General features: G+C 42.5%; 2 protein-coding genes across 2 annotated transcripts; one reads left to right on the forward strand and one right to left on the reverse strand.

The window, feature by feature from the left end:
* Positions 1-1,045: 1,045 nt before the first annotated feature.
* Positions 1,046-24,716, forward strand: LOC307267388 (neurotrypsin-like; the record flags this gene model as incomplete). The annotated part of the gene is made up of 14 exons (XM_080049705.1): positions 1,046-1,144; positions 6,817-6,859; positions 14,827-15,069; positions 15,703-15,841; positions 16,354-16,536; positions 17,094-17,237; positions 19,192-19,370; positions 19,833-19,974; positions 20,359-20,579; positions 22,040-22,181; positions 22,505-22,780; positions 23,230-23,352; positions 23,451-23,719; positions 24,100-24,716. The coding sequence occupies 14 exons, from the start codon at positions 1,046-1,048 to the stop codon at positions 24,714-24,716; spliced, it is 2,820 nt and encodes a 939-aa protein (XP_079905831.1).
* Positions 8,266-11,548, reverse strand: LOC307266492 (E3 ubiquitin-protein ligase TRIM21-like; the record flags this gene model as incomplete). The annotated part of the gene is made up of 1 exon (XM_080048530.1): positions 8,266-11,548. The coding sequence occupies one exon, from the start codon at positions 11,546-11,548 to the stop codon at positions 9,854-9,856; it is 1,695 nt and encodes a 564-aa protein (XP_079904656.1). The 3' UTR covers positions 8,266-9,853.
* Positions 24,717-26,661: the final 1,945 nt, after the last annotated feature.

Here is a 26,661-nt window from a genome sequence, read left to right on the forward strand (position 1 = left end):
ATAAAGAAGTGATAAATGATATTCAAAATGATGCCATTCGTGACTAGATTTGAAGTTTTGCACGTCAGTTTTAGATATTTTCTATCACAAACAATGTATTTCAATCAAAATTAAATTAAAGCACCCTCAGATGAATTTGCACCAGAAAAGGTAGTCTATTTATTCAGTTTGAAAAAGATGTGACCTCTTGTATCTTGGGGGTAACTGGTCATCAACTCCTTATTAGGAGGAACCATGTGGGTAAGATGTGGAGCGTAACAGTGATCCGCAAGCCACTAAACTAGACTGGATTATTGGTATTTCTAGTGAAGACAGATATCATATTGCAGAGTTTATGATTGCATCTGACCTATCGGCCGTAAATATGCAAGAGAAGTGCAAGCATGGTGTTCATTTTCATCAGTGTGTGTGTGTGTGTGTGTGTGTGTGTGTGTGTGTGTGTGTGTGTGTGTGTGTGTGTGTGTGTGTGTGTGTGTGTTGTGTGCGTTTGTGTGTGCGTGCAAGTGTGTGTGTGTGTGTGTTTGACTGAGGTTAATTTAGTGACACTCATTCATCAGCTTAAAAGGTCATCTGTCAACAGCCAAACCCTAAATATACAACACGAAGTGATTAACTCAAATTCAACTTCACAATTCATCAATGATTCATCATGTAGCTGACAGATATAGATTGTGTGTGTGTGTGTGTGTGTGTGAGAGAGAGAGAGAGAGAGAGAGAGAGAGAGAGAGAGAGAGAGAGAGAGAGAGAGAGAGAGAGAGAGAGAGAGACGCTTGTGTGTGTGGCATCAGGTTTTTGCAGAGCTCGACACTATTTCACCCAGGATTGGATCTCTCTGTGTGACTGTGTGTTATCCATCTCGTGAGGTGTCTATTGTGCCGCACCCTGTCTTTTTCTTTTCTGTGCGTAAAAAAAACCTCCTCCTACTCTACAGCATCACACACACACAGCAGGTTTGTGACTACAGAGGGAGGATATAGCGGTTCACCTCGCGGACAGGTTGGACTCAGAAAGACATGGGAGTGGAGCGGCGGCGGCTCTTCTGGCTATGACACGGACACACCGGGCGGGAAGGATGGCTCTCACCAGCCGGGAAATGTTGTGCTTGATCGGGACCGCCTGCCTCTGGCTACCGTTGTTCGCGGAGGTACGTACGTGCCCCTGCCTGATGATAATGATGGTGATGATGGGGTTGATTCTGCAATGTGGCCTGATTTTTTAAATTCCTTTGATTTTTTTCTTTTCAATTTTTCTTCTTTATCACCCTTGATAGTCACGCTCTGATGACCTGTGCTGTGTTTGAGAGAAACAACCTAAACTAGATCGATAATAAGATTGATAAACCAGAATCATAATTCAGGGAAATGCCACTATAAACTGTAGGCTACGGACTGACTCGTGTGTGTTTTCATGCTTTTCAATAGCCCCAATACCATTGATTTTTGTTCCGCATGCATTTCAAACAAAGCAGGTGCAGGTCGGGGCGTTAAGAGCGCATCAAACACCGTTAATGTGTCTTTCAGCCAATTAATGGCGCCATCAAAGCGCATTGTCCAATTAGGCGGATACTATGTTGTCTCACGCGCAAACCCACGCACACGCACGCACGCACACACACACACACACACACACACACACACACACACACACACACACACACACACACACACACACACACACACACACACAGGTCTCAATCACAACCTCCCCGCCCTCCTCTTCTCCCCCCCTTCCCTCAGCCCCCTCGGCGGGGTATCATGAGAGGGACCCGTCGGTGGCTCGCGTGGCCCCCCGGTGATGTGGTAGTGAACCGTGCACGCGCTGTTGAAGCTTGTCACAGCCATTCAGTCAGTCAAACTCAGACACGTTGAAACTGGAAACTAGCGAAGCAGGTGTTGTTGTCGGCTGTGTGGGTCAGAGCATCAGCTGGATGTCATGTTCACTCATTTGCAGGTGCAGCTTTAAAAAAAATAAGAGAATGTACATTGTTCTCCTGTAATTCAATTGAAAACAAAAGTGAAACTTTCATTTATACATTACACATAGAGTGAAAAATCCCAGCACCTCAAAATGTTGGAATATTACATAAAACCAATACAAAAAAATTAATATTATATACAAATCTATACTGGATTTTTTATTGCAATGTGCTGTAAGCTGTATACATCAAAATTCAAATGAAAAAAAGGCTTAAAATATATACGAGATACACCTGTATAAGAAGAAATTGATAAGAAGTTCTTATTTTTCAAGCTGCATGTTGAAAAGTAAATAATACATTATTGCTAAATCAACCTATTATTCATTATATTGCTAATGTGTAGCTTATGAGCAAAGCCGCTGCAGAAGTCATTAGTGGAGTACAGTGCTGCGCAGAATTTAATTAGACATTAACAGTGGAAGCAGCCGTGCATGCAGCACAAATAGCACCTTGGTGATGAGGCTCATTCATTTAAACTTCATCTGTGAATCTTTTGTTTGGGAGACACCTGAATGCAGGAGAAGCACTATGTTGTTTTGCCCGCAACATCAGGGCCAAGATGCTTAACAAAAATAGAATGGATTAAAAGTTGGAAGTCAACCTATGGACCTCAAAACTCTGCTTCATTCTAAATCACATCCAGCATAACTTAAAGGCCTACTTCACCGGTTGGAATATGAAGGTGTATTGAACTCGGAGATCCTATTTAGTATAAATGTGCAAAAAAAATGAAATCGGATCATCTTAGCCTGAGAAAAGGCAGAAAGAGTGTTTTATGGTCTCACTGTCTAACCCTACAGGTTCCTTACTGTGACATCACAGTAAGGGTCAGGAATAACAGGACAGCTGGGCCAAGGGAAGACTAAGGGAAGACTGAGGGAAGAAAAACCTCATTCATTATATTATAATAGTTATTTTATAATGATTGAACGCTGGTTCCGTATGGGTGAAGTATTCCTTTAAGTTCCTGAGACAAAAAGTCTTCAGAAGTTAAGTTAAGGACCTTGGTTATTTGGTCATCTTTTAAGGATAGCTACAATGAGAACCACGTGCTTATTAATGAACGAGATCAGGCATGAAATGAGAAACGAGGAGTGGTCTCTTGGGTAAAAGCCAGATGTTTTGTTGACGCATCAATCAACCCAGATCTCCTAAACATGCAGCAAAGCACCTTTGAACACCTGCTGTGTCAGCTGTTTACATTTGGATGAAAAATCCACCAACCTTATCTCCAAGAAATTAGCATACGTCTAACTTGCAATAGCCCCTTTTTTTTCTTTTAAAGAAATGCAATGTAGTTTTGGATTACCATTCACATTGTCACAAACTGTCGTGACATGTGCGCTGTGAAGGTGCAGAAGCAATAGAAGGTGATGCAAGGTGGATGTCAGCTGTAGGAAGGGAGAGACAGCGTGTGCACAGTGGGTAGCTTTTATAGCCCGTAAGGCCCAGGAGAAATACTGTGGATCAGCTGATGGACCTACAATGTCAGCCAATTTCCAGCTGAGGTTGGCGAGGGCTGCCTGCAAGACAGCGGGAGGGGCAAAACATTCACTGACAGGCAGTGTATTTCATCTCAAGTCGTTGCAACCCAAGCATGGTTTTGACTTTTTCATGGTTATGCTCACAGCAACTGACGACGGCAACCTTTTCCAACCTTTGCCAACCCTTAACCATACATCAGACTCAAGTGTCCTGCTCTGTGTAGGCCTACATTCTTTATTTTTTGCTCTCTACCTTGAGTGTTAAGTGCACATCAGCATTTATGAATTACAGCAACATTTTTACTTCATTTGAACAGAATCCTCACAATGAGTAGATCTGCAGTAGAATATCTTGACAGTATCGAAACAAGTTTTTATTTGTGACCAATTGATTAGTTGAGAAAATAAATTAATAGGGAAAATCCTTATTAGCTCTGCCCTATTATCACACTAGCAGTGCTGCATCAACCAGTTGGTTACATAACCTTGCTCTGCTTCTGCTCCACAAAAGAGACACTTTGCAAACATGAGACAGGAGTGGATGGTACAGGAACATTCACTTTACTTTGATGTTTAAAATCGACGGTAATTGTCAGAGAGTCCGGGCTGTCTCAAAGCTTTCGGCACTAACAATTTCAAGACGATGTGATGTGAAGCATGAATTTCCCTGTCCCACTTTATGTTGTTACTCTTACACGGACAAAACGGTAAAGATTACACGTCATGATGGACGGGAGGAAAAAAAACCTTGACCTAAAACATTTGAATTGTAAAACTGTTAAATTGAGCTTTTGGCACTTCAAGGTAAAACCCAGCATTATGGTGCATGAACCATAAAAGCAGGGAAATAAATCAACTGTAGACAAACATTGTCATTTCCCAAAACCTTCCTAGTACCAACCAGTCAGTCAGGATGACATGGGGACTAAAAGCTTGGACTAAAATCACTTCAGCGCCTTTTCCATCATGTGTTTTCGCTCAGGGCCGAAATGGCTTCTCCTGCATCTTCATTTTTTCCTGTCCATCTGTACAGTTCCATGTCTATTCAGTGTGTGTGTGTGTGTGTGTGTGTGTGTGTGTGAGAGAGAGAGAGTGTCTATGGCTGTTTGCTTTGCCATGCAGTGGCCGCAGCTGTGGGAGCGTCATGACAGATTAGGGTCGTAATCGAGCCGTGTGATTGATACGAGCGGAGATATATCAGCAACCATGTTCACTAGCACAGGTCACCTGTTCCTCCTCTGATGACATTAGGCAGGAGCAGAGCCTTTTGGGAGGTGTTTGTATGTGTGTTAAACATATGTGTGTGTGAGTGTGTGTGAGAGTGTGTGTGTGTGTGTGGCTATGAGAGACCACTAGAGAGCAGAACGCACCTGTGTGAAGGTGAAAGTGTTGCATTTCAATGCCGTCACTACAGTAACTCCACAGCGGCAGCACTGTGCGTGTGTGTGTGTGTGTGTGAGAGAGCGTGTGTGTGTGAATGACATGTGTGAGTCCTCCTACTTTCTACAAGGTGGCCTACTGTATAGAGGTGTGACCTGATGGCCCCAGATGCAACACTCTGTCAATTGTGTGTGTGTGTGTGTTTGTGTTTTTTAACACCTGACTTTCACACCTGGGTGGCTCATCCTTGTGATATTTTTCCCTCGTTGATGGCTGATTCCTGCTGTTAATGAAAGAACTCATTCACAAATACCTTCATGAACATTTACCTATTCACTTTCCTTTGTTCTGTTTTCTGACCTTGACCTGAACATTTTTCATATTCAGGAATAAGTAGAAACTGCTTGGAGAGCGGTCACATTCGCCAAGGCTAAAGAAGCAGAATAGTAAATGGTTCTGAATTCATCACTGTACTGTTTGTACAAGAATGTGTCAGAATTATCCTAAGTAGCCATTAAAATTCATCGTCTCTTTGCGTAGAGAACCATCACCATTTGTGGGCACTCTCTCTCTCACTCGCTCTCTGCAGTTACACAAGTGCCCTCGAGGAGACTTTCCTCACCAAAGGAATGACATTGCTGGTCATGTTTTCAATTGTTAGGATGAGGAGCGCTCGTGGCTGGGAGAACAATGTAGCGGGATCTTGTGTCAGTGCTGTGAATGCTTTTTCAGGGATCAGACTGTATGGACGGATGCTACCAGACTATCAATGTCAGCTTCTTATAACCATGAACACAATCTTTCCCTATCCCTTTACTTACCCCCTTAACCAAAGAAGCTTCTGATCAGCCGACTACTATTCAAGAGTGATAGTAAAGTTGATGTTAAATATGCCATGTGTGTTGAAGCATTTGGCACCAAGTAACAGACAAAAATCGGTGGAATATTCAAAAACAGTTATTTTTTGGGACAAACTTACTGCATAAAATAATAGATGCATCTTGAAAATAAGGAAGAGAGAAGAACATCTATTTGTCCACCTCATGTTCCACCATTCATGAGACAAGTTGCAAATAAATAGTTCAATATGTATTCCTATTTGCTCTAGATAAGAAGACTGATGCCACTGTACTGTTGTGTCTGTACGGTAAATATGCAGCTGACAATTAGCCTAGCTTAGCATAAAGACTGGAGGAGACAGGTAACTGGGGAACACAATATCTGCGTACCAGCACCTCTGAAGTGAACTGCTTTAACATGTGACATCTCATTTGTTGTAATCCGCAGTAAAAAGTGTAAAAACTACAAGCCTTGTGCTGAATATTGCCTGACTGCATGGGCCCATTGACTTCCTGTTAAAGTCAAAATGAATAATGACATACAAAAAAAAAGCGAATGTGTATTTTCTCAAAATATCAAACTATTCTCTAAAGGTGCTCCGTAATAAATATGGAGGAGAACAATACATCTCAACAGGGAGCCGCAAAAAAAGATTTACAAATGTGTATAACAATTTCTGAATACATTATGGAGATTAGATTTATGGAACAAGAACTTGAAGTGAGTGAGTGCTGTATAAATGTGGAATACAAACCATTTACTCATCAAGGACGGGATTTTTTTTCCCTCATAATTTATTCACAAATCATCATACATTTTTTATCCACAACTAAGTGTCTCTAAAATTGAAATGTATTTCTCTTCATATTTGGATGTTTGATGCTCGAATATAGATAAAAGTACAATGAAAATATGTTCCACTACACAATGTCTAATTTAACACCATTTATCAGCAGATATTTTACAAATGAACAGACAACTGATATCACAACCTCAGTCTGTGTTGTTGTTTGGCTGCTCTTGTATCAATAAAAATATGTATTTTTGCCTTTAATAGTTGTCAGAATACTGTAATTGTGACCTTAAATCCTGGTTGTGTGTCTAACTTGCTGTGTCTCTCCTCCTTGTCTGCAGGTGGTGGCTGAGGACAGCTATTTAAATGAGGTGCAGAACTCAGGTAAGTGTGTGTGAGGCTATAAATCCATCCATCCTCCCACGCCATCTCTTCCCCATATGCTCCATCTGTGTTTCTCCCTCTAGTTTAACCCACATTCTGACTCAGACGCTCATGAAACCACTCTGCCCATGCCCATTATTTCTCTCTCTCTTTTATCCATCCATCGCCTAAGCCCTTCTCCCACACTCAAGTCGTACCTCTCCTCTTCCCCTCCGCAATTAATTTCCCCATTTTCCCCCTATCCCATTCTCCACACCTCTGGGAGGAGTGGTGGACGACGCCATGATTGTGGGGGGTGGGGCGAGAAACTGAAAGATTTGCGCTTTTAGAGCCACACACACATTGACAGTCAAGTGAAAACGACAGTGACAATCACACACACACACACACACACAGAAAAAACAGTTGAACCAGTAAGAGCATGTGGATTCCATCTCTGAGAATAACTAGCACCTAGATAACAAGTTGATTTTCATTATAAGACATCATAAAATGTTGCACTAGATGCTCATCTGCAATGTAGGCTATTCTCTAAGCTCTTCCCTTTGCACAAAGAAAGCATCAAATTCAGGTTAAGTAGTGAAAAACTGAAATTTCCCAAATTTGTTCTGTATTTATTAAAATAATGACCGCGTTTCTGTGTGGAAGATGCTGTTGCCACACACCCACCCCCCAAACAGCAAGCCTCCGAGTGTGAACCGTGTCAAATACTCATTGTGGCTGGGAAATGGATTATGGGAGAAGGGGAGACTGAGTGTTCCCATGGCGATGGGCATGGGCACAGTACCATTGTGGAGGCAATGTGGAGGGAGTTAGCAGCGAGTCGTTGTGTGTGTTTGTAAGTGTGTGTGTTTGTGTGTTTGTGTGTGTGTGTTAACGTTGCGGGTGTTGAGATGAATAAAAGCTTGACTGAATCATACCAGGGACGAGGGGAGGAAGTGATATTTACAATTGGTGAAATTTAAAGATGAAAACCGGACACGCAGATTGAGAATAACATGAAAACAAAACAGAAAAATATTGGTAAGATGTCCATGCCTTCACTGAAGGGAGGGATATCACAGAGAACCACTGGGGAAATGTCTGGTTGCATGGTTTCGTTACGTAATGGCTTTTCTCTTTTTACTCTATTAAAATTTCATCAAGTCGGCTATAAAAGTTTTATCAACATTACAGAGCACACAGATCTTGAAATACTATTTTGGTCGATCATCATGAAAAAAATGAAAAAAGAACATAACAAAGAAGAAAATAAACATATGTTCACAGTTTGATTTTAATGAAATATTTGACTTTTGAAATATTAGTGTTATAGTGTTCCGTCAACAAACAGGTGAAAAAAAGTATTACATAACATTACATTTATCAGACACTTTTATCCAAAGTGACTTCTAATACGTGCATTCAACAATGAGTGTACAAACCCAGAAGAGCAAGAATCATGTAAGTGATTTAATAAAGAACGTGTATCGGATGGCATGTGTTGTTTTTACTACTTTTTTTTAATCAATTATCTAAGTGAATTTAGCCGATGAATCCATCTATTTTATCCTTGTGTTCAAGACACATTGGTATTTTTTTTTCTCCCAGCAGACATTTTAGGAAAAAGCCCAGATGTGACTAATAACATAAAGTGTTCCGGTTAGCTGTGAGCCAACGTGCACAGCAGAAGGACCCTGAAAATGAAGGAGCTAAATGGAATTCAGCCATCCATCACTTTTATTATCGACCCCCCCTGTGCCTCTCCCTCTGTAGCCCTGCAGACTTTAATGTCAGAGTAACATATATTAGAAGCCTGAATGTAGGACTGTGGTGGAAAACACTGTCTGAGGGTCTGAGCAGCACTTTGTTAAATCACATGACAGAGTGAGGCTGATACTTCATACGCAGTTTCTTGATTTGTTTGTTGTCAGACCAAAGTGAAATGTTTGGAAGTCATGTCGTCACATGAACATAGTAGTGCGGATTAGCACCATGTGTGTGTGTTGTCATGGAGATATGACCTTAACATGGACCAGGCCGTACATAGGTTTAATAATGCTGTGAAAACAGCTTATTTAACAAGGGAGTCAATGAAAAATTGCTCAGTTTTGGTACCACCTCTTAGTGCCCACTTAATTTTTAATTTAATTTAAGGTCACTTTAGCATTGGATGCTGGTAGAACTCGCTGTGGTTGGGGCTTAGACAAAACAAGCGTTTTAAATATGCCACTACCTGGCCTGCACCGTAGAGGCAGCTTTACGAGTGTTTATACTTAAGAGGAGAAAAAATGAAAAAAATGTGGGGAATTCCATCATTTTAACCTCACAGCACTCTCTGCATTGAAGGCAATTCCCAAAAGTCACAGCGAGTGAACATAAATAGCACAAAAACATTTGACAGGGTCCTGAGTACTGACTCCTGATGTTATAGTGTGCCGTGGTCGACATTTGATGTTGACTTTTGCTAAAATAACCTCTAGTTACCAAAGATGTGTTTGCATGTACTGGGTTCACATTTACACAGTGTGGAGTCAATAATTCTTTAGTGTTCATTATGTGATGAGGCACCAGAGGAAAGGGAAGCGTGCAGTTACATGTGGGTGTATGTAGATAATGCATTAGATTATATTCTTTAGAGATTTTTTGATATTTAATTATCCACTATAACGCTCTGGAAACAGATTTTGTGATAAAACATCCTATCTTTAGAATTCTCCTATTAAAATAACCATTACTGGGTATTCCCTGCGCCCACACCAACACCACTTCATATGATCTATTAGGGATCTTATACACTCTTTGCTTTCTGTATTTACATCTCATGCAACACGTTTGTACATACGGATTTATTTTAAAAATCACAGTTTGGGATTAAAGGCACATTTTTGAATTTTACAAATGCTGCTCTAACTAATTTGTTTTGATCAAATTCCGATTTTTTGTGTGTGCAATCAAACACATCAGTTGCTTTTTATAGATCGTTGTGAAACTCCAAAAGCCTTCGTTCACTCCTTACTGATTCACAGGAACAATCACCATCGGATCCAAGTTGGAGCCATATTCATTATCACACGGATTAAAGTATGGAAACAGTTCCTCGGTAAAGAGACAATCCGTGAACGAGTAAACGAGCGTCGCATTCTGTACATCATAGAAAGAAACTTCACCTCCGTCATAGTCCACAAACACACCCACCCTCTCCACTTTCCCCAAATGCACCGGCGAGTTGGGAGCGCTGAAGGTTTCGAACTTATCCTCAAGGAACCAGAGGGCCCACAGTCCACAGAGCGGTCTCCGACACAGCGCGCCTCTTCTCTGGATCGACGCTGTAGCAACGCCCAGGCACCACTCTGCCTTCCTACCCATGAACACCTCGAAGTAAAACCTGCCCGACGAGAAGCCCCTCCTACCCAGCACCGCCAGATGTTCGGTAAACATGTTGGGGTTGAGATTCTGTTGTCCCCACAGCCCTGAGCCCATACTGTACCTCACCTGCCTCCTGTCATCGGTCAAAATGAGCAGCGGGTGAGCGGTGTCGGGGTCTAGCACTACCGCTTCCTCGTACTGCTGCGCGTATCTCAACTGCGCCGCGCTCGACACATCCGTCCCGTCGTTCTTAACATCCGTGTCCATTTCATCCAGCAGCTTTCGCATCTGAGCCGCCGTTTCGCTCAGTGATTTCCTCGCGTGATGGATCTCCACGTGTCGGTTGAAGCTGAAGGTGGACAGGTCCATGGTGTGAGGGAGAAGGGACGGGATGGGGAAGCTCTGGAGGAAACCCAGCTGGTCTTGGTTCTGCTTCAGCTCCTCCAATGTGGCCGATGTCCTCTGTAGTTCTGCGATTTCTCTCTCAACGCTTCCGATAAACCGTTCCGCCTGCTCTTCTGCTGCTCTCTGCTTGTCCTCCATCACCTTCACCAGCTCCGCCTGGCTCTGTCGAATGGCAAAGACCAGCGCGGTCAAATCCCGCACGCCGTTTGCCACCGCGTCTTTATTTTCCATCTTGCTCTGTCTCAGCGACTCCCTGGTGGATCGTAGCTTCTGCTGCCGTTCCTGGAGCATTGTCTTCACTCTGGACTCGGCCTCGCCCACCATTCCCTTCATCTCGGCGTAGGCTCGCTGCACGGGGGCTATGTCGTGGTTGCCGTGGCGGGAGCTGGCGCACAGGGCACACAGCAGCACCTCGTCCTGCTTACAGAACGAAGTGAGGAGTCTGGAGTGCGCCTTGCAGATCTTGTCTTCCAGGTTAGCCACGGGCTCCACCAGCTTGTGCCTCTTCAGCCCCGCGGCTCTGTGGTGAGGCTCCAGGTGGGGGTCGCAGTAAGACGTCAGACACTCCAGGCAGGATTTGACGGCCGCTTCTTGCTGGCCATCGATGCAAATATCACATAATACACCCCCACCACCACAGCTGGCATTCCTTTGCTGTTGGTCCGGGTCAGAGATGTTAGTGTCCGTCACTTGCAACGACTTGAGCTGCTCAGCGAGCTCCGATATGAAAGTGTTGACCTTGAGATCAGGTCTGCTGGTAAAAGTCTCCTTGCAGACGGGACACCAGCAGACAGGCGCTCCGTTCCAGTAGGAGGAGATGCAGGCGATGCAGAAGTTGTGTCCGCACGGAGTGGAGACGGGACGGTTGAACACATCCAGACAGATGGGACAGAGGAACTGATCCTCACACAGGAGGCTGCTGCTACCAGACGCCATTTCTGGAAAACAAAAAAACACAGCAAACAGTTAAAATTGGGGAAGAAGTTTTTTGTTGAAAACTTCACAAAAGTCCAATATGAAAACAACTCTTTTTATGGTCAGTATTCATGCATGGAGAGAAGACCAGAGCAATCCTGCTCAGAGCAATGCCAGGGTCTTGACTGAGTTGTAGACACAAACTGAGCTGCTTTATACACAATGGTTGACATGGTCAGATAGGTAGAATAACAATGGAACAATCAAGTTTGGTTCTTGATGACATCAATGCTAATCTGAATCTGGGAGCTTCCAAGATGGCCAATCTGACTGATTTAATTACAATAGAAACTCCAGACAGGATACATCAGTAGTCAAGATTAGAGGAAATACACTTCATACAATGATCAAATAATGAATGTAGAGACAAGAGTAGAATTAAACTAATCAATATAAAATTGGCTTCCACAAAATGAATGCATGAAAAACAGGAAAATTACACAAGAGTGGAGAAAAATGTCATTAAATAAAAAAATCTTACCACAATTTCTGTAAAGTAGTTGTTGGGGATTTTTTGATCATATCACATGATATGAATCAGAAGATGGGAGTTCTCCTGGGTAAGGACCCAACTTGTGAAGATTTCTTCTAAAACAAACAAAGTCTTTGTTAATGTTCAGTGCATTTAAAGCGGAACAAATAAAATCCACAATAAATAAATCATTTGCAACTATTTTTGTTAAAGCACAGACTGCAAAAAGCAACCGCCCCCACTTTCATTTTGTGTGCATGTGTTATCAAAAATACTATGCAAGTATTCTTCTATTTTGAATATTTAAAAAGGGACACTACTGTCTGCATTGACCTCTCGTTAACATAAACTCAAAAGTTCAAAGTTCAGTCTTCATGCCTTTAAACACACCACAATATCACGGAGACGACGTGAAGCTTAAAGCTTCACAAAAGCTGAAAAATAGACCTTGACAGACCTAGCGGTTAGTTTTTCTTATATAATGTACTTTGAATGTTTACTTTGTAGCCAACAAGGAGGAAGGGTTTGTCGTTTGTTTATGGCGCTACAGAGCAGCATTTCTAAACGAAAAGGCTCAAACAGCAGACAGTGGAGTGAAACTACAACCTACACACAACATGTATTTAACTTGTTATTTGTTCTAATGAAATGTTTGTTGAGTAAAAGCTACTTACGTGTTTTAGTGCGGGTCTGAGAGGGAGAAGAAGACTAGTAAGGACCGTTTGTTTCCCAGGAAATTACTTCACTTTCAGTTTCCTCCTGTGTCGCATTTCTTAAAGGGACAGGCGCCTGTTTCCTGCCTGAGGCTTTTTTTTTTTTTTAAGGTTTGGGAACCAGTGAAGGTTGTTTTTGGCTCCAGTGTCTTGAGTGTGCTCTGTATTATTTATCATTTGAGGATATATTTCTGTTTTACTTCCTGCCATCCTCCTGCTCTTCCTCTTATCTTCCTCCAAATTGGACACACCTCAGTCTGAGAGAGAGAGAGAGAGAGAGAGAGAGAGAGAGAGAGAGAGAGAGAGAGAGAGAGAGAGAGAGAGAGAGAGAGAGAGTGTGTGTGTGTGTGTGTTCTGCATCTGGCTGCACTGTACAGTGTGTGTTTCTTTCTTCACTATGCAGCAAATCTGTTGTGTCTTGTGTTATTGTGCGAGGTGGGCATGAGGGTTGCACTGCGTAGATAATGTCCCAGGACGGCCAGGCTGTGTGTGTGTATCGAAGAGATAAGAACCGCTGCTGGTTACTGAAGCACCTCTGCCATTAATCATAGTTCAGAAGCTGCCTGCTCCAAAAAACACTTAAAGCGTCGGGGTGTGCAAGGGAAAAGGTGCTGAAATGAAATCCTTAGGAGAAGGTAGCAACACTACAGGGGAAAAATACTTTATCACATTATCATTCGCTGTCTTTTTGTTTTTCCCTCTGGTTTGGGGGATTTTCATACTTTCAGATCAGTTGATGAATGAAAGGAATGAAACAGGAAAAGATAGAAGGTAACAAGAAAATAAAGAAACATAAAATAATAATAAAACACATTATCGATTTTTTATATGCAGAATTTGAATCTGCAGAGGAATGGAACCAAAAAGTGTTACATTTTATATAATAGCATTTTTGTTTTGGGATTATGAATACATATTCATATAAATGAACAGAGTGAAATATATAAACAAACCAACACATTGAAAAATAGATCTCATCTATTAACAACCAAGATGGCCCCTTAATATAAGAGGATAGCTGTCTTATCTGCCATCCTCCTTCTAGGCTAGTTAATTATTTTTTTTATTAACATCCTAAAACTCACGAAAAAGCCACTTCAACCTATCACTTTGCACATCTGCGAGCACTTAAATTCCTGGTACCTTTAAGCACACTGCTGTGCTTGTTATGGTCTGCAGTCAAATGAGCTTTTCATGAATGTGTGATGTAAGGTTTTAATAAGCTACAGTGTATAAACTGCTGTACATGTTGTTGGCCTAATTTACCATCACTTTGATGTCAGCACTTTCCCTCTCGGCCCGTCTTAAGCTTCACTCACACATCCCTCCTTCTCAGAGAAGATTACTGGAAGTGTCCCATTACCCACCATGTTAAGTTAAGGGCAATTTTAAGGTTATGGAGATTTTCACCAGTTCAACAGGGATCAGCCAGAGTGAATGCATTAGGCGGGACCCTGCTGTTGCAGTGGACGGCACATTAGACTCCTCCATGTAAGCCTTTATGTCTAGATAAAACACTCACACGGGGATTATGTGACTTGAATAAGGGCAGCTCCACTCGTTTTTCATCTCAATTCATCCAAACTTTCCCGTTCACATTGTCCTCTCTGACCCAAATCCTCCTTATTTCATCCAGAACATCTCATTCTACCATCTTCCTCAACATTTATTCACTAATAGGCGTAGCTTTCGGGGTCGGATACAGGGGATATGCCCCCCTCAATATTTAGGAAAGGTTCATTCCTCCCCAAAAGAGGTAAAAAATAATAGTTAATTGGGTGTAAACATTTATATATTATTCTTACATGTAACTATATGTTTCCATACGATTTCAGACACCCCTAAAGTAGATTGTTTCATCTTCATCTTGTGGAAATTTAACCAAAATACATCAAGCTAAGGGTTTGACGCTTACGATTTTCTGGGGAGAACCACAAGCCCCCCCCATTTAAAATGTGCCCCCCTCCCATGTTGAAACAAAACCTCTGCCCTTGTAGCTCACTCACTCTCTCCCCTCTCCCCTCTCCCCTCTCCCTCCTTCTCTCTGTGTGCAGTGCCTCTGTCCTGCTCTGAGGGGTTCACAGAGCTGGGCTACTACAACGGCACAGTTTCTCAGACGGACTCTGGCGCCCCCTGTCTGAAGTGGACACAGTTTCCAGACTATGTGATGCAGTACCCGGGCCGAGGACTGGGAGACCACAGCTACTGCAGGAACCCGGACCGGGAGTCCAACCCCTGGTGCTTCTTCAGACAGAACTCTGGGGCCATCGGATGGGCATACTGCGACTGCCACCAGGGTACGACCATGGTTCTCCAGGATGTGATAGTAGCCTATAAGATGTGATACTGACGAAATTATATCCTCATTCTTAATTCAAATATTTTCAATTAGAGTATTTTCTTGTGTAAATGTATAGATGCCAATTTAAGGAAGATTTCAAGTGTTTTCTTACATTTTTCCAGAGTTGTATGTTTGCCAGACAACTTCATTGCTGCCCTCAAATAGCAAATGTTTTGTTATAATCAATTAAACATGGAGTCAGGGATTCTGGAGAACGCTGGTTGCCAAAATCTCTTTTTTGTCAAAATCAGTGAATATCTCCTCAAGGTCCGCTACCTGCCCTATAGGCTTCTGTGTGTAGGCTGAAAAAAAATCTGGTGTTCATACACAGCATTGGCTCTGTACACGGGCATGTTGCAGTGGGCCCCTTTGTTTACCCTTTGTTTACATACCAGTTTACAAAGCCTATGATGTGTTTTGACACCAGATTTTTTACAGGTAGCGGATCGTGTGGAGATAGTCACTGATTTATTTTGAAAAAAAGGGATTTTGACAACAAGCATTCTCGAGAATCGCTGACTCCACCTTTTATGCAGCTTTAAACAATAAATCGAAAAAAAATCATGAAACTGTCTTGTCTATTTTCTAGGTGCGGCCCGTCTGGTTGGCAGCTCGTCCTCTGGCAGCGGGCGTGTGGAGGTTTACCTGAACGGCCAGTGGGGGGCGGTGTGTGACTCCCACTGGACAGACAGAGACGCCAGTGTCATCTGCAGACAGCTGGGCCTGGGGTGAGAGGAAACTAAACACAAGTTCTGACTGCTAGATGGTGTAGAGCTGCCTGGAAGACCCTAACCTTAACCTTAACCCTAACCTTAACCAGCGCTGCTTTGAAGGCTCCGTCGGGGGCACAAAACACCAAACACCGTTCTGACCAGTAGCGTAAGCTGGTCATGTTCCCTGTTCCCACACACACACTATACACCCTGTTGCGGTAGGGCCTATCATAATTTGCCCAACTTTAAGCCTACAAGACTGTATTCGGGTACGCAAAGCGTGACATTTATATCCAAGCAAACGTTACGATTTAAGGAGTAAAGTTCTTTAAACGTTTGCAGACTTAAGACTCAATTATTTGTAAGACAAAATGAATTTTTCTTTTGTTATTGATCAAGGTAGAAAAGGGGCCCACAGAGACTACAGTATAGAACCCAGAGTTTTATGCTACGCCCCTGTAAATATACACCTTTGGTTCTGACTCAGCCTTTATGCATTGTCCTTTTTTTAAATGTATTTTTATCAGTGACATTGGCGCAGCGTTGCAGCATTCCCAGTTCGGTTCTGGCTCCGGCCTCTTCCACTACGAGCGCCTGGGTTGCCGTGGAGACGAGAACAGTCTGAGCACGTGTCGGAGCCGGACGTTCGTCACCGGAGACTGTAGCCATGGAAACGAGGCGGCAGTGGTGTGTGCGCCCCCGGAAGGTCAGTCTGACTTCTGCTGTGTCATGGCAACCAGACCTGAATATTTCTCATACACACACACAGAGTTATTAATATTTTTGTTGAGAGAGTTACGGAACATGATTTGGTTTCTTAGGCATAGTAACATTTTATGCATTCCCACATTGTTAATATTGTAGTAGTTTGGACTAGAATTTTCCCAAGTTATCAATTCGAAATCCATTTCTTATAGGCCCTAGGGTTATAGGGTTAGGCCTATAGAGTTATACTTTTTTTCTTTTTTTCTGTTCTCATTTAACAATTTAAACCAATTAATTTTTAAAATATTGAACACTTTGAAGCTAATTAATTCATATATACAAATTGGTCCCCTTACAAACACTATATAGGCCTAACTTGTGAAAAAAAAACATATATGCACATTAGGGTTAATTATGTAGGCTAAAAAATCATTTAAATGAATGGACATGATATCAACTAAGCTTTTCACTTACATTTGGATAAATAAATATATAAGGAGAAAGGCATACAGGAGGGATGCAGTCTGACCAGCTATACCTCTCTGCCTCCTCTCTCAGGCAGTGGTCCTCCGCTGCGATTGGTTGGAGGAGAGGAGGACTTTGAAGGTCGTGTGGAGGTGTTCCATGCAGGGAGGTGGGGCTCCGTCTGTGACGACCAATGGGACGACAGAGATGCTGAGGTGGTGTGCAGGCAGCTGGGTTTCGGGTGCGTACACACATCAGACACTTATTTTACCTTCACACCAAGTTTCCATATGTTTGGTGACACTTTTCCCATACGCCTTAACCACGAGGTTCACACATTAAAATCACACTGGAAGCTGTGGAGACTAGACTCTGCGTTAATGAATGAGAACGACGTCATGCTTTGTTTATGTCATCAACTCCTGATATAGAACAACAGATCTATATCCGTCTCTCTATACTTTCTGAATTCCTTCCCCTGCCTATAGCTCATTGCTTCCTACTAAGACATAAATGGCCAAATTGTTGGGCAAAATGAACTACAGTGTTTTAAAAATATTGAATATCATAAGCGTTATCATTTAAATTGGACATGGCTACCCAGCTGGTATGTTTGCATTATGCACCGTGATAAATGAGCATTTACTGTAGATGGTTGCCAAGAGAAACCTTTTTAGGATAAAATAATTAGCTTTTTTTATCTAAGTTTACCTTGAAAAATTTGTGTTATAGTGGCCAGAAGGAAGTCTCCTCTTTTCTTTGCACATCTGTTGATGGGAAGTGAAGTTTCTTGAGTCAGCTGATGCAAACTTGCTGTCGGAACGGTTTTCTATTGTCCACATTGACTCCCGCCTCACTGGTTTAGGATGGGCTGTGGCAGTATGGAACCTTTTCCCTACAGAAGCAGGATCGGGCATTCTCATTAAAAGTCAAATAAGGAGTAAGATAGAGTTTTTTTGCCCTGAAGTTCTTGAGCGAATAAGAAAAGAGCATGAAGTTATATTAAACTGAAACCTGTGTAAACATCTCCCGTTAACGTAGATGTTGTGTGAATCTGCGCAGGTGTTTCCCTCCCTGTATCCCCCTGCGGAGAAGGTGTAACATCCTCCGACAAACTGTGAGAATCAAACAGAGACGAAGTTCCATGTTCAACATTGAGTTCTATTTACATCTCAGCAAACAGCGAGAGACATCTCAGCATCTGTGTTTGTGCTGCTGAATAAAACATGATCATGTTCAGACACAGCGGCACACAGGCGCTGATGGTGTTTGACAATAAGAGGCAATTTCAACTTAAAACTATTTGCCTTTCCCACCTGGATCATTTTTTCCTTTCTGCGATAGGTGTGTGCTTCAAAAGATTGATATGTTCTTATATTTTTTGGGATTTTATATTTATTGAAGGCAATCTCTGCACCCCTGAATATGCAATAGGAGGGTGCAATAAATAACATTGAAAACTACTCCCGCACACTGTCTCGTTTTCCTTTTGCTGACACATTTATTCGTTGAAATTTTATGAAAAGCACATTTATTATTTGACAGAATGAATGTGTCAGCAGAATACGAGACAGTGTGTGGGAGTTCCTTTCATCGTTATTCATTTTAGATTTATGACATACTGACACCCAAACCCATTACTCCTACATAATGTTAATGGTCTATGAGCTGCTCCACGAACTAACAGTCAAATACCAAGGAACAAATACCACGCAGGTAGATATTTTTGCCGCCTACCAGCACTCTTTGACTGTATGTAGTAAACAGGATGTTTTTTTTTGGTTGTTATTCACTATTTTCTAACAGTAAAATGTGTTTGAATTTTTTTTGACTGGGTATTTTATGTTTCTCTTCTTTTTTTTACGTTTACACAGAGAGAAAGAAGAAGGGTTGCATTTTTTAGAAAGCTCCATATTTAAAAAAAACATGAGGATAACATGCATGTGTAGGAATCATTCTACAATATGATGCATTCTATATTTTTTTCATACCTTTTCTATTTATACACACACTTAAACACACAAAAGTGCTTTCCTGTAGCATTTCAGCATTAATAAATAATCGCAACATGAACGCAACAGAATCCTTGTAGGAGCTGTTCAATATTCATGAACTATCCAATGCATTGCCATGACATTTGGCACAGATATTGATGGATGGATGTGTGTGTGTGTGTGTGTGTGTGTGTGTTTTAGGGGTGTGGCTAAGGCCTGGTCGTGGGCTCACTTCGGTCAGGGTTCAGGGCCGATCCAGTTGGACGCCGTGAAGTGCACCGGGAACGAGCTGTTCCTGGATCAGTGTTCCCATGGCGACTGGGAGCAGCACAACTGTGACCACATGGAGGATGCCGGGGTCTCCTGCAGCCCTTATACAGGTACATGCACACACACACACACACACACACACACACACACACACACACACACACACACACACACACACACACACACACACACACACACACACACACACACACACACACACACACACACACACACACACACACACACACACGTGCTTCTAGCGGCTATTCATATCCTCAAGAACATCAATAAATCATTAACTCATGAAGCAGAAACATCCTCATGACATCGGAAACAGGATTTATGGGAAATGAGAAGTAACATATCCACTGGCATGAAATAGCAGCTTCCATTCATAAAAAATAAATAAAGATTAATATTTAATCTCAACATCAGTGTTAATGGTAAATGTAGCATTTGTCAAATATAATCTTTCCCCTTAGATGAATATATGATTTCATTATAGTCAAGTGTATCTGTCTTTAATCAAGTTTAAGACTTTTTCTAACAGCCACAATATGAACCTTTTTCAGATGGTGTGGTGCGTTTGGTTGGAGGAGACAGTCCCTGGGAGGGCAGGGTGGAGGTGTTCCATAACGGAGACTGGGGGACGGTGTGTGACGACCACTGGAGCCAGCAGCATGCCGACGTGGTCTGCAGACAGCTGGGATACAGGTAAAGGGAAAAATGCTTGGTTCAGTAAATCTTCATATAAGTAGTAACTGGGAAATGCTTGTTATTAATAAGGTCGTGGTACTCCAATGTTTTGATTGGTTGATTACCTATCAAACTATTTGTAACTATGAGAAGGAACGGGAAATCAGGTCATTGATCTGATAATATGCACCTGATGAACGTAACATTTTCTGACCAAATTAAGTGACATTTCTTTGATACTCTGTTGACAACTTTTGGTGTGTATCTAATCTATGTATCACCTTTCATAAGCCAGTATTTGCTAAACAACCAATTTCTATTTAGTTATTTTGAGTATTTGAAATAATGCTTTATCTTTTGAATTGGTCTCCAAAGTATTAAACAGTCTCTTTCACCCTCTAGAGGCCATGCTGAGGTGGTGTCAGACGGGACGTTTGGTGAGGGCGTGGGTCTGATCCTGCTGGATGACGTGCACTGTGCTGGATCCGAGCCCTCTCTGCTGGACTGTCCTCACGGGATCTGGGGCCGGACTGACTGCTCACACAGCGAGGACGTGGGCGTACGCTGCAGGGCCCGCCCCAGCCAGGAGACCAATGAAGTGCCGGCTATCGCACCTTCCACAGGTAATGTAATGTAACTTTTATTTGAACAGGGACAATGTACACAAAGAAACATTAAAATTGGTTAAGGCAAGGTGAAAATGTATTGTACCAGGTTTTATCAAATGGCTATTTTCCACCTGTAGTCCCTGGGCAGGTAAGTAGAATAATAGAACACTAAAGTAACTTATGAGAAGAACTGCCAGAAACAACAACCTGATCTATTAGACACTGGAGTGTTTTTTTAGGGGCCCTGATGCCTCTAATTTGTGTCAATAAAAAACAAACATAAATGTAGAGGAGAAAAAGATTTGCCTCATTGTGGTTGATATTGAATAAATTTTCAGATGTGGAGCTTTTGGTTTTTGCTGTACATTTGCCTGCTGTACACTCACTGCTCACAATTTACCAGAAGATAAGATGTGTTCCAACCGTGACAATAAGAGACTGAAACCCTTTTATTTTCTGCTGCCTTCTTATGTCAATCTCTCTTATTTTGTCAAGTTACTTTATATCACCTTAGATCACCTAGAAAAGCTGTACACATTGTTTGTACGTTATTTAGTTAATGTCTGTTAATCTATTTGAAACTGCCTCCATATGAAAAATGTGCCTTGCTTAACAATGCCTCAATTAGGAGAACTAGTGTCAGCTTTGTGGCACGTTGTTTGAAGGCAAACCAGACTGTTTTTGTGAGTTACTTGTTCATTGGAAAGTAATCCCAGTAAGGACAAAAGACGGCAAACAGCAGAGACAAAAGGGTTTCATTACACCGCACTGCACTGCAGAAGTTCGGTGACTGTGCAACTGCAATTCATTTTATCCCAAAAGGGCAAGCTGTCCCTGCAAAGTGCTGGTCTAATGCCAGGCTTTGAGCTATTTACAGATCTATCTATCTATCTATCTATCTATCTATCTATCTATCTATCTATCTATCTATCTATCTATCTATCTATCTATCTATCTATCTATCTATCTATCTATCTATCTATCTATCTATCTATCTATCTATCTATCTATCTATCTATCTATCTATCTATCTATCTATCCATCCATCCATCCATCCATCCATCCATCCATCCATCCATCCATCCATCCATCCATCCATCCATCCATCCATCCATCCATCCATCCATCCATCCATCCATCCATCCATCCATCCATCCATCCATCCATGTCACTGTATTGTTGCCTGGGTGTCAAAACACGGGTTTTTCTGTCCGTCCCAAAGAGTTTAAATGCCACATGTTGACAGCAGATTGAATAAAGCCGTGTTCACTGTCTGTGTGCTCCAGAGGTCCTGTGCCTCCTGTACAGACACAGTCTATTAGAATGGGAAAAAGATTGTGAATAAAGAGACAGGTGACATTTAACAGTGCAGAGCGCAGTACGCAGACACACACACACACACACACACACACACACACACACACACACACACACATGAATATGAATGAGACCAGAGTGTCTCTCTTCCCTGTCAGGGCCCCTGGTGCGTCTGGTGGGAGGCGGCAGCAGGAAGGAGGGTCGGGTGGAGGTGTATCTCCATGGAGACTGGGGGAGTATCTGTGACTCGGGCTGGAACGATCTGAATGCAGCCGTGGTGTGCAGACAGCTTGGACACAGGTAACTGACTGACTGTTAGAATTATACTGTATGTGTGCAATGGAAGTGTTATATTAAAGCTGTACTACTAAAGCTGTTTTCTTTCTTCATATTATTTCTCTCTTTTGGTCCACACAATAACCATTCCAATTACATTTGTTTTGTGACTTCTTCTCTAAATAGTATTTTCAATCGCTGCCGTCTGCCCCCAAAACATTAAGTCAGGAAGTGAAGGGAAATCTACCAGATGTGTCGCAAAATACACTCCAAGAAAGCAATGTTACAAAGTATAGCTTTAAAAAAAGAAAATGCCCAAAAAGTCATACATTTTCTCATTTCCCCAGCGGTGGAGCGCTAGCAGCCGGTGGGTTCGGTCAGGGCAAAGGGCCCATCCACCTGGACCGGGTGAGGTGCACGGGGAAGGAGGAGTTCCTGGGAGAGTGTCCGTCTCTGGGCCAGAGGATGGAGGGCTGCAGGCGCCGGCTGGACGCTGGCGTGAGGTGTGACATCGCACCGCGGTCAACGGTCCGGCCCGAGCCTCAAGAGCTGAGCTGTGGGCTGAGGAAACTGGTGGAGGAGGAGAGCAAGGGGAGGAACACAGGGGAGGAAAACATGCTCAGGTAGAGTTCACAGCCTCGTTTGTTTGTACAATGCGTACCAATTAGTTTGTAATGGTGCCTTAGGAATCAACAGTTAAGCCTTACCACTGACATATTGATACGACATAGTGGCTTTTTGGTACCATGTGGCAATCTTTTGCTTTGATTGTGAGGTTATGAGTGTGAAGTTGTGCTGAATACAATTTTTTTTGTTGCTCAGAAACCAATAGCTAAAACTCCTAATAGGACCTCCCTTATTAAAACCCCTTTTCTACGTTTCCCGGAGCAATTTCTTTCAAAATGTCATGTCTTTTCCTCTGTATATTCCTAGCCCTTTAAATTAAAATAAATAAAGGAAAAAAAATTCTAAAGAAGAACAAAGAAGGAGTTTTAAAATAGTGCTTTATTTGTTTGTTTGTTTATTTATTTATTTATTAATTATTGCTTTCTCCCCCAAAATTCTCCATCAGGACCACGTGGCCTTGGCAGGTGTCCGTGTGGCTTCAGGCCCAGGAAGTGGCCGGAGCTCCTCTCTGTAGTGGGACTCTGATCAGCCCGTGTTGGGCCCTGACCTCTGCCTCTTGTATCAGCCGGTAAAAACACAAAACCACAAAACATCTTCACACCTCATTTACACTCATTTATAAATCCATACACACTAAGTTTCCCCTCACTCTCTCTGTCCCCTCAGGCTGGGCATCGACGCATCCCGGTACGTGGTGCGTGTGGGGGCTTCTCAGCAGACCGTCACCCCGGAGCAGATTGTGGTTCACAGGAAGTTTAAGGGTCAGAGCGGAGGTCATGACCTGGCTTTGTTGAAGCTCCCGAGCGCTAAGGGTCACTGTCTGACCTTTGACCCTGACACCAACGCAGCGTGCCTACCTACTGCGGACACTGCAGCAGGAGGGAGCACTCCATCTTCCTGTGTTGTCATGGTAACCGCTGGCTGGACTGGACCAGGTAAGAGACTTTTTTATTTTTTCCTTTCGTGTTAAGACAGAATTAGATGTATGGTTGAAGAGATTCCCATTCAGCCTCAGCTGTAATTTGTAAATTCTGTAGATGTAGATTCTTAGTCTTGTCGATGTCTTTGTCTGTTGTCAATGGGATGTTGGTGAACATTTTGATGGATCCACTTTATTATCGTGATGTATGTTGTTATTTGTGTAACCAGAAGCAGATACCACCATGTACCGAAATCAATTACCACCAACCCTGGTGGTGTTGCAAATTAAAATTCTATTCTATTCTATTGCTTGATAAATGTTTGAAACGTTCAAATCAATTCATTATTTCAGCATTTCTTCTAACCATCTCATTCTTCATCTCCTCTCTTTCAGACTCGGTCCTTGCCTCCTGGGTCCCTCTGATGTCGTCGTGGCAATGCAAGAAGCGCTATGGCGACAGCTTCTCCAGCCACGGTACCCTGTGCGCCGGCAGTCCTCCAGACACCAGCCTCCTGCGTGGAGACAGTTGTCAGGGCAACGCTGGAGGCGGGCTGGTGTGCCAGGGCGAGAGAGGGAGATGGTTCCTCACCGGGGTGGTCGCCGGCGGTTACGGCTGCTCCGACCCCTCCTCTCCCGCGCTCTACACCCGAGTCAGCCGCTTCAGGGGCTGGGTCCAGGAGGTGACCGGCACACAAGAGGAACCACACACACACACACACACTCACACCAACACACAAGAAGACGTGACACTGGTGGACAACGACCTGACGCACACACACGAGGAACACACACACAGCAAGGAGGGCCAGGAGGAGTATGTCCACCAAGCGCACGGCAAGCTCAAACACACACACGAAGATCAAGAGCAAACCAATGAAATCAACGACATCCAAACGACACACACTCACCATTCACACACCACACACCAGCACGGCGGAAACACACACACCAAAGGCACACACGCGCACCGTGTAGGCGACGCCGACGCAAACACAGAAATTCTGGCCTGAACGAGGCCAAGCCATTGGCTTACCATCTGTGCCATGTAAAGGAAGAGGAGAGGAGAGTGGAAGGAAGACGAAAAGAAAAGAAAAGAAAAGAAAAGAAAAGAAAAGAAAAGAAAAGAAAAGAAAAGAAAAGAAAAGAAAAGAAAAGAAAAGAAAAGAAAAGAAAAGAAAAGAAAAGAAAGCTGCTCCTAAGTTCAGTCAGTACAAACAGCCATCTCTCTGTGCTAATTATAAGTAAATATAAAAGTGTTTGCGGTTTGCTAATGGCCGTGTGGGCAGACCCTCCCGCGCTGCCAGGATGACAGAGTGTGTGTGGGTGATTTGTGGTGAGTTACAGTCCGTAACGAAGACGCAGAATCATGACTGATGGGTCGGCTACGGGTTTGAGCCTGGCATACCGATCAGGGCCTTTTCACTGATACTGAAAAACTTAAAAAATATCAGCATGGCATGTATTTCAAGGACAACAGTGTTTAAATAATAATAGAGGGGATCACACTAGAATCTATGCTAAAATTCACCTGTGAATGTGTCATTTGGTCTGTAACCAAAGCAGATAAGCTAAGCAACATAGATAGGTCTAGATAAACCCTGATCTACTGTATGTGGTGACGCTCGCCCTAGTTCACTTTTACTAAGAATTCAGATGTGGCTTAAACCTTTACTGGTCAAAGTGCTGTTTAGACCCACGACTAAGCTATTTAACTGGGGACCATATGAGTGATCTTTCATGTGTTAGTAGGCCTATTAGTTAAAACTACTGCTGACTATGTTTGAAATTCCATTTATTAAGCGATTACTTTGATATCTTACAAACTTACATGTCAAAGTCCACGGTGAAGCCCACACGATAGAGCCTTTGTTGAGGACACTTCTAATCTTCACAAAGGTATTTCCTGCCTTCCAGGAAGCTGTTGGTTTCCATTGATTTTGTACTATGAAAATCAAATACTTCACTCTTAATATCTGCGGAAACCATCACAACAAATGTTAAATCTGCGTAAATCTTTTGTCAAAGTCACATTAATGTTGAGATGGTAATTCCTCTCTTTAGATCACTAAAACTGCATTGACCCAGAATAATGATGGAGCACTGAAACAACTTAACAGTCTGCTAATTGATTCTTCTATGCCAGAGGGGAAACTATGGGAGCAGTGGATGCTGGGAAAACTCTAAACAAAAAAAAAAAAAATCACTCAAACGCTACAATATTGTTTGGTCAGCAGATCTATTAAGTGTAAATAATTTGTCGTATTCGCTAAAACTTGCAAAAACACCGGTGTGATCCTTTGAAACTGTACAGGACAACTCTCTCCTTTCAAAGCCATTGGACTGTCTGGGCTCGTTAAATATCTTTTTGTACTGATTCCAAGAGATGGCTCTAGATAGAAAGATAGATAGATAGATAGATAGATAGATAGATAGATAGATAGATAGATAGATAGATAGATAGATAGATAGATAGATAGATAGATAGATAGATAGATAGATAGATAGATAGATAGATAGATAGATAGATAGATAGATAGATGGACAAATAGTTAGCTACTACTTCGAGCTTCTTAGATAGGCCTAGTATGTGTACTACTGCATTCATTCTTGACTGAATTAGATAGCCGAAAAAACTCTTGAAGTTAAATGTTGTCTGTTCTGTTGTTCTCTGAGCAGATGTGTGATCCTACCAGAAGGTGGCGACATTGCTCTATTTTTACAGGGCCACCTCTCCTTGGATAACATGGCCCTGATGGTTCCTTTTTTTATACTGTTGCTATAAGTGTATACGGACTTGACTTGTGCTTTGATGTACTGTAAAACCATTGTGTCGTGAAGCATCTTGTAATAACCTGCGACTGCTTTTTGTCCCTCAAAATGGACCCCCGTCCCCCAATGCCTGTTGTTATAACCTTGTACATAAAGTCAAACCTATCTCTAGGCCTAGCGTCCCCC

Source organism: Ammodytes marinus (genome assembly GCF_949987685.1).
Source record: "Ammodytes marinus genome assembly, chromosome: 20".
Taxonomy (NCBI): domain Eukaryota; kingdom Metazoa; phylum Chordata; class Actinopteri; order Uranoscopiformes; family Ammodytidae; genus Ammodytes; species Ammodytes marinus.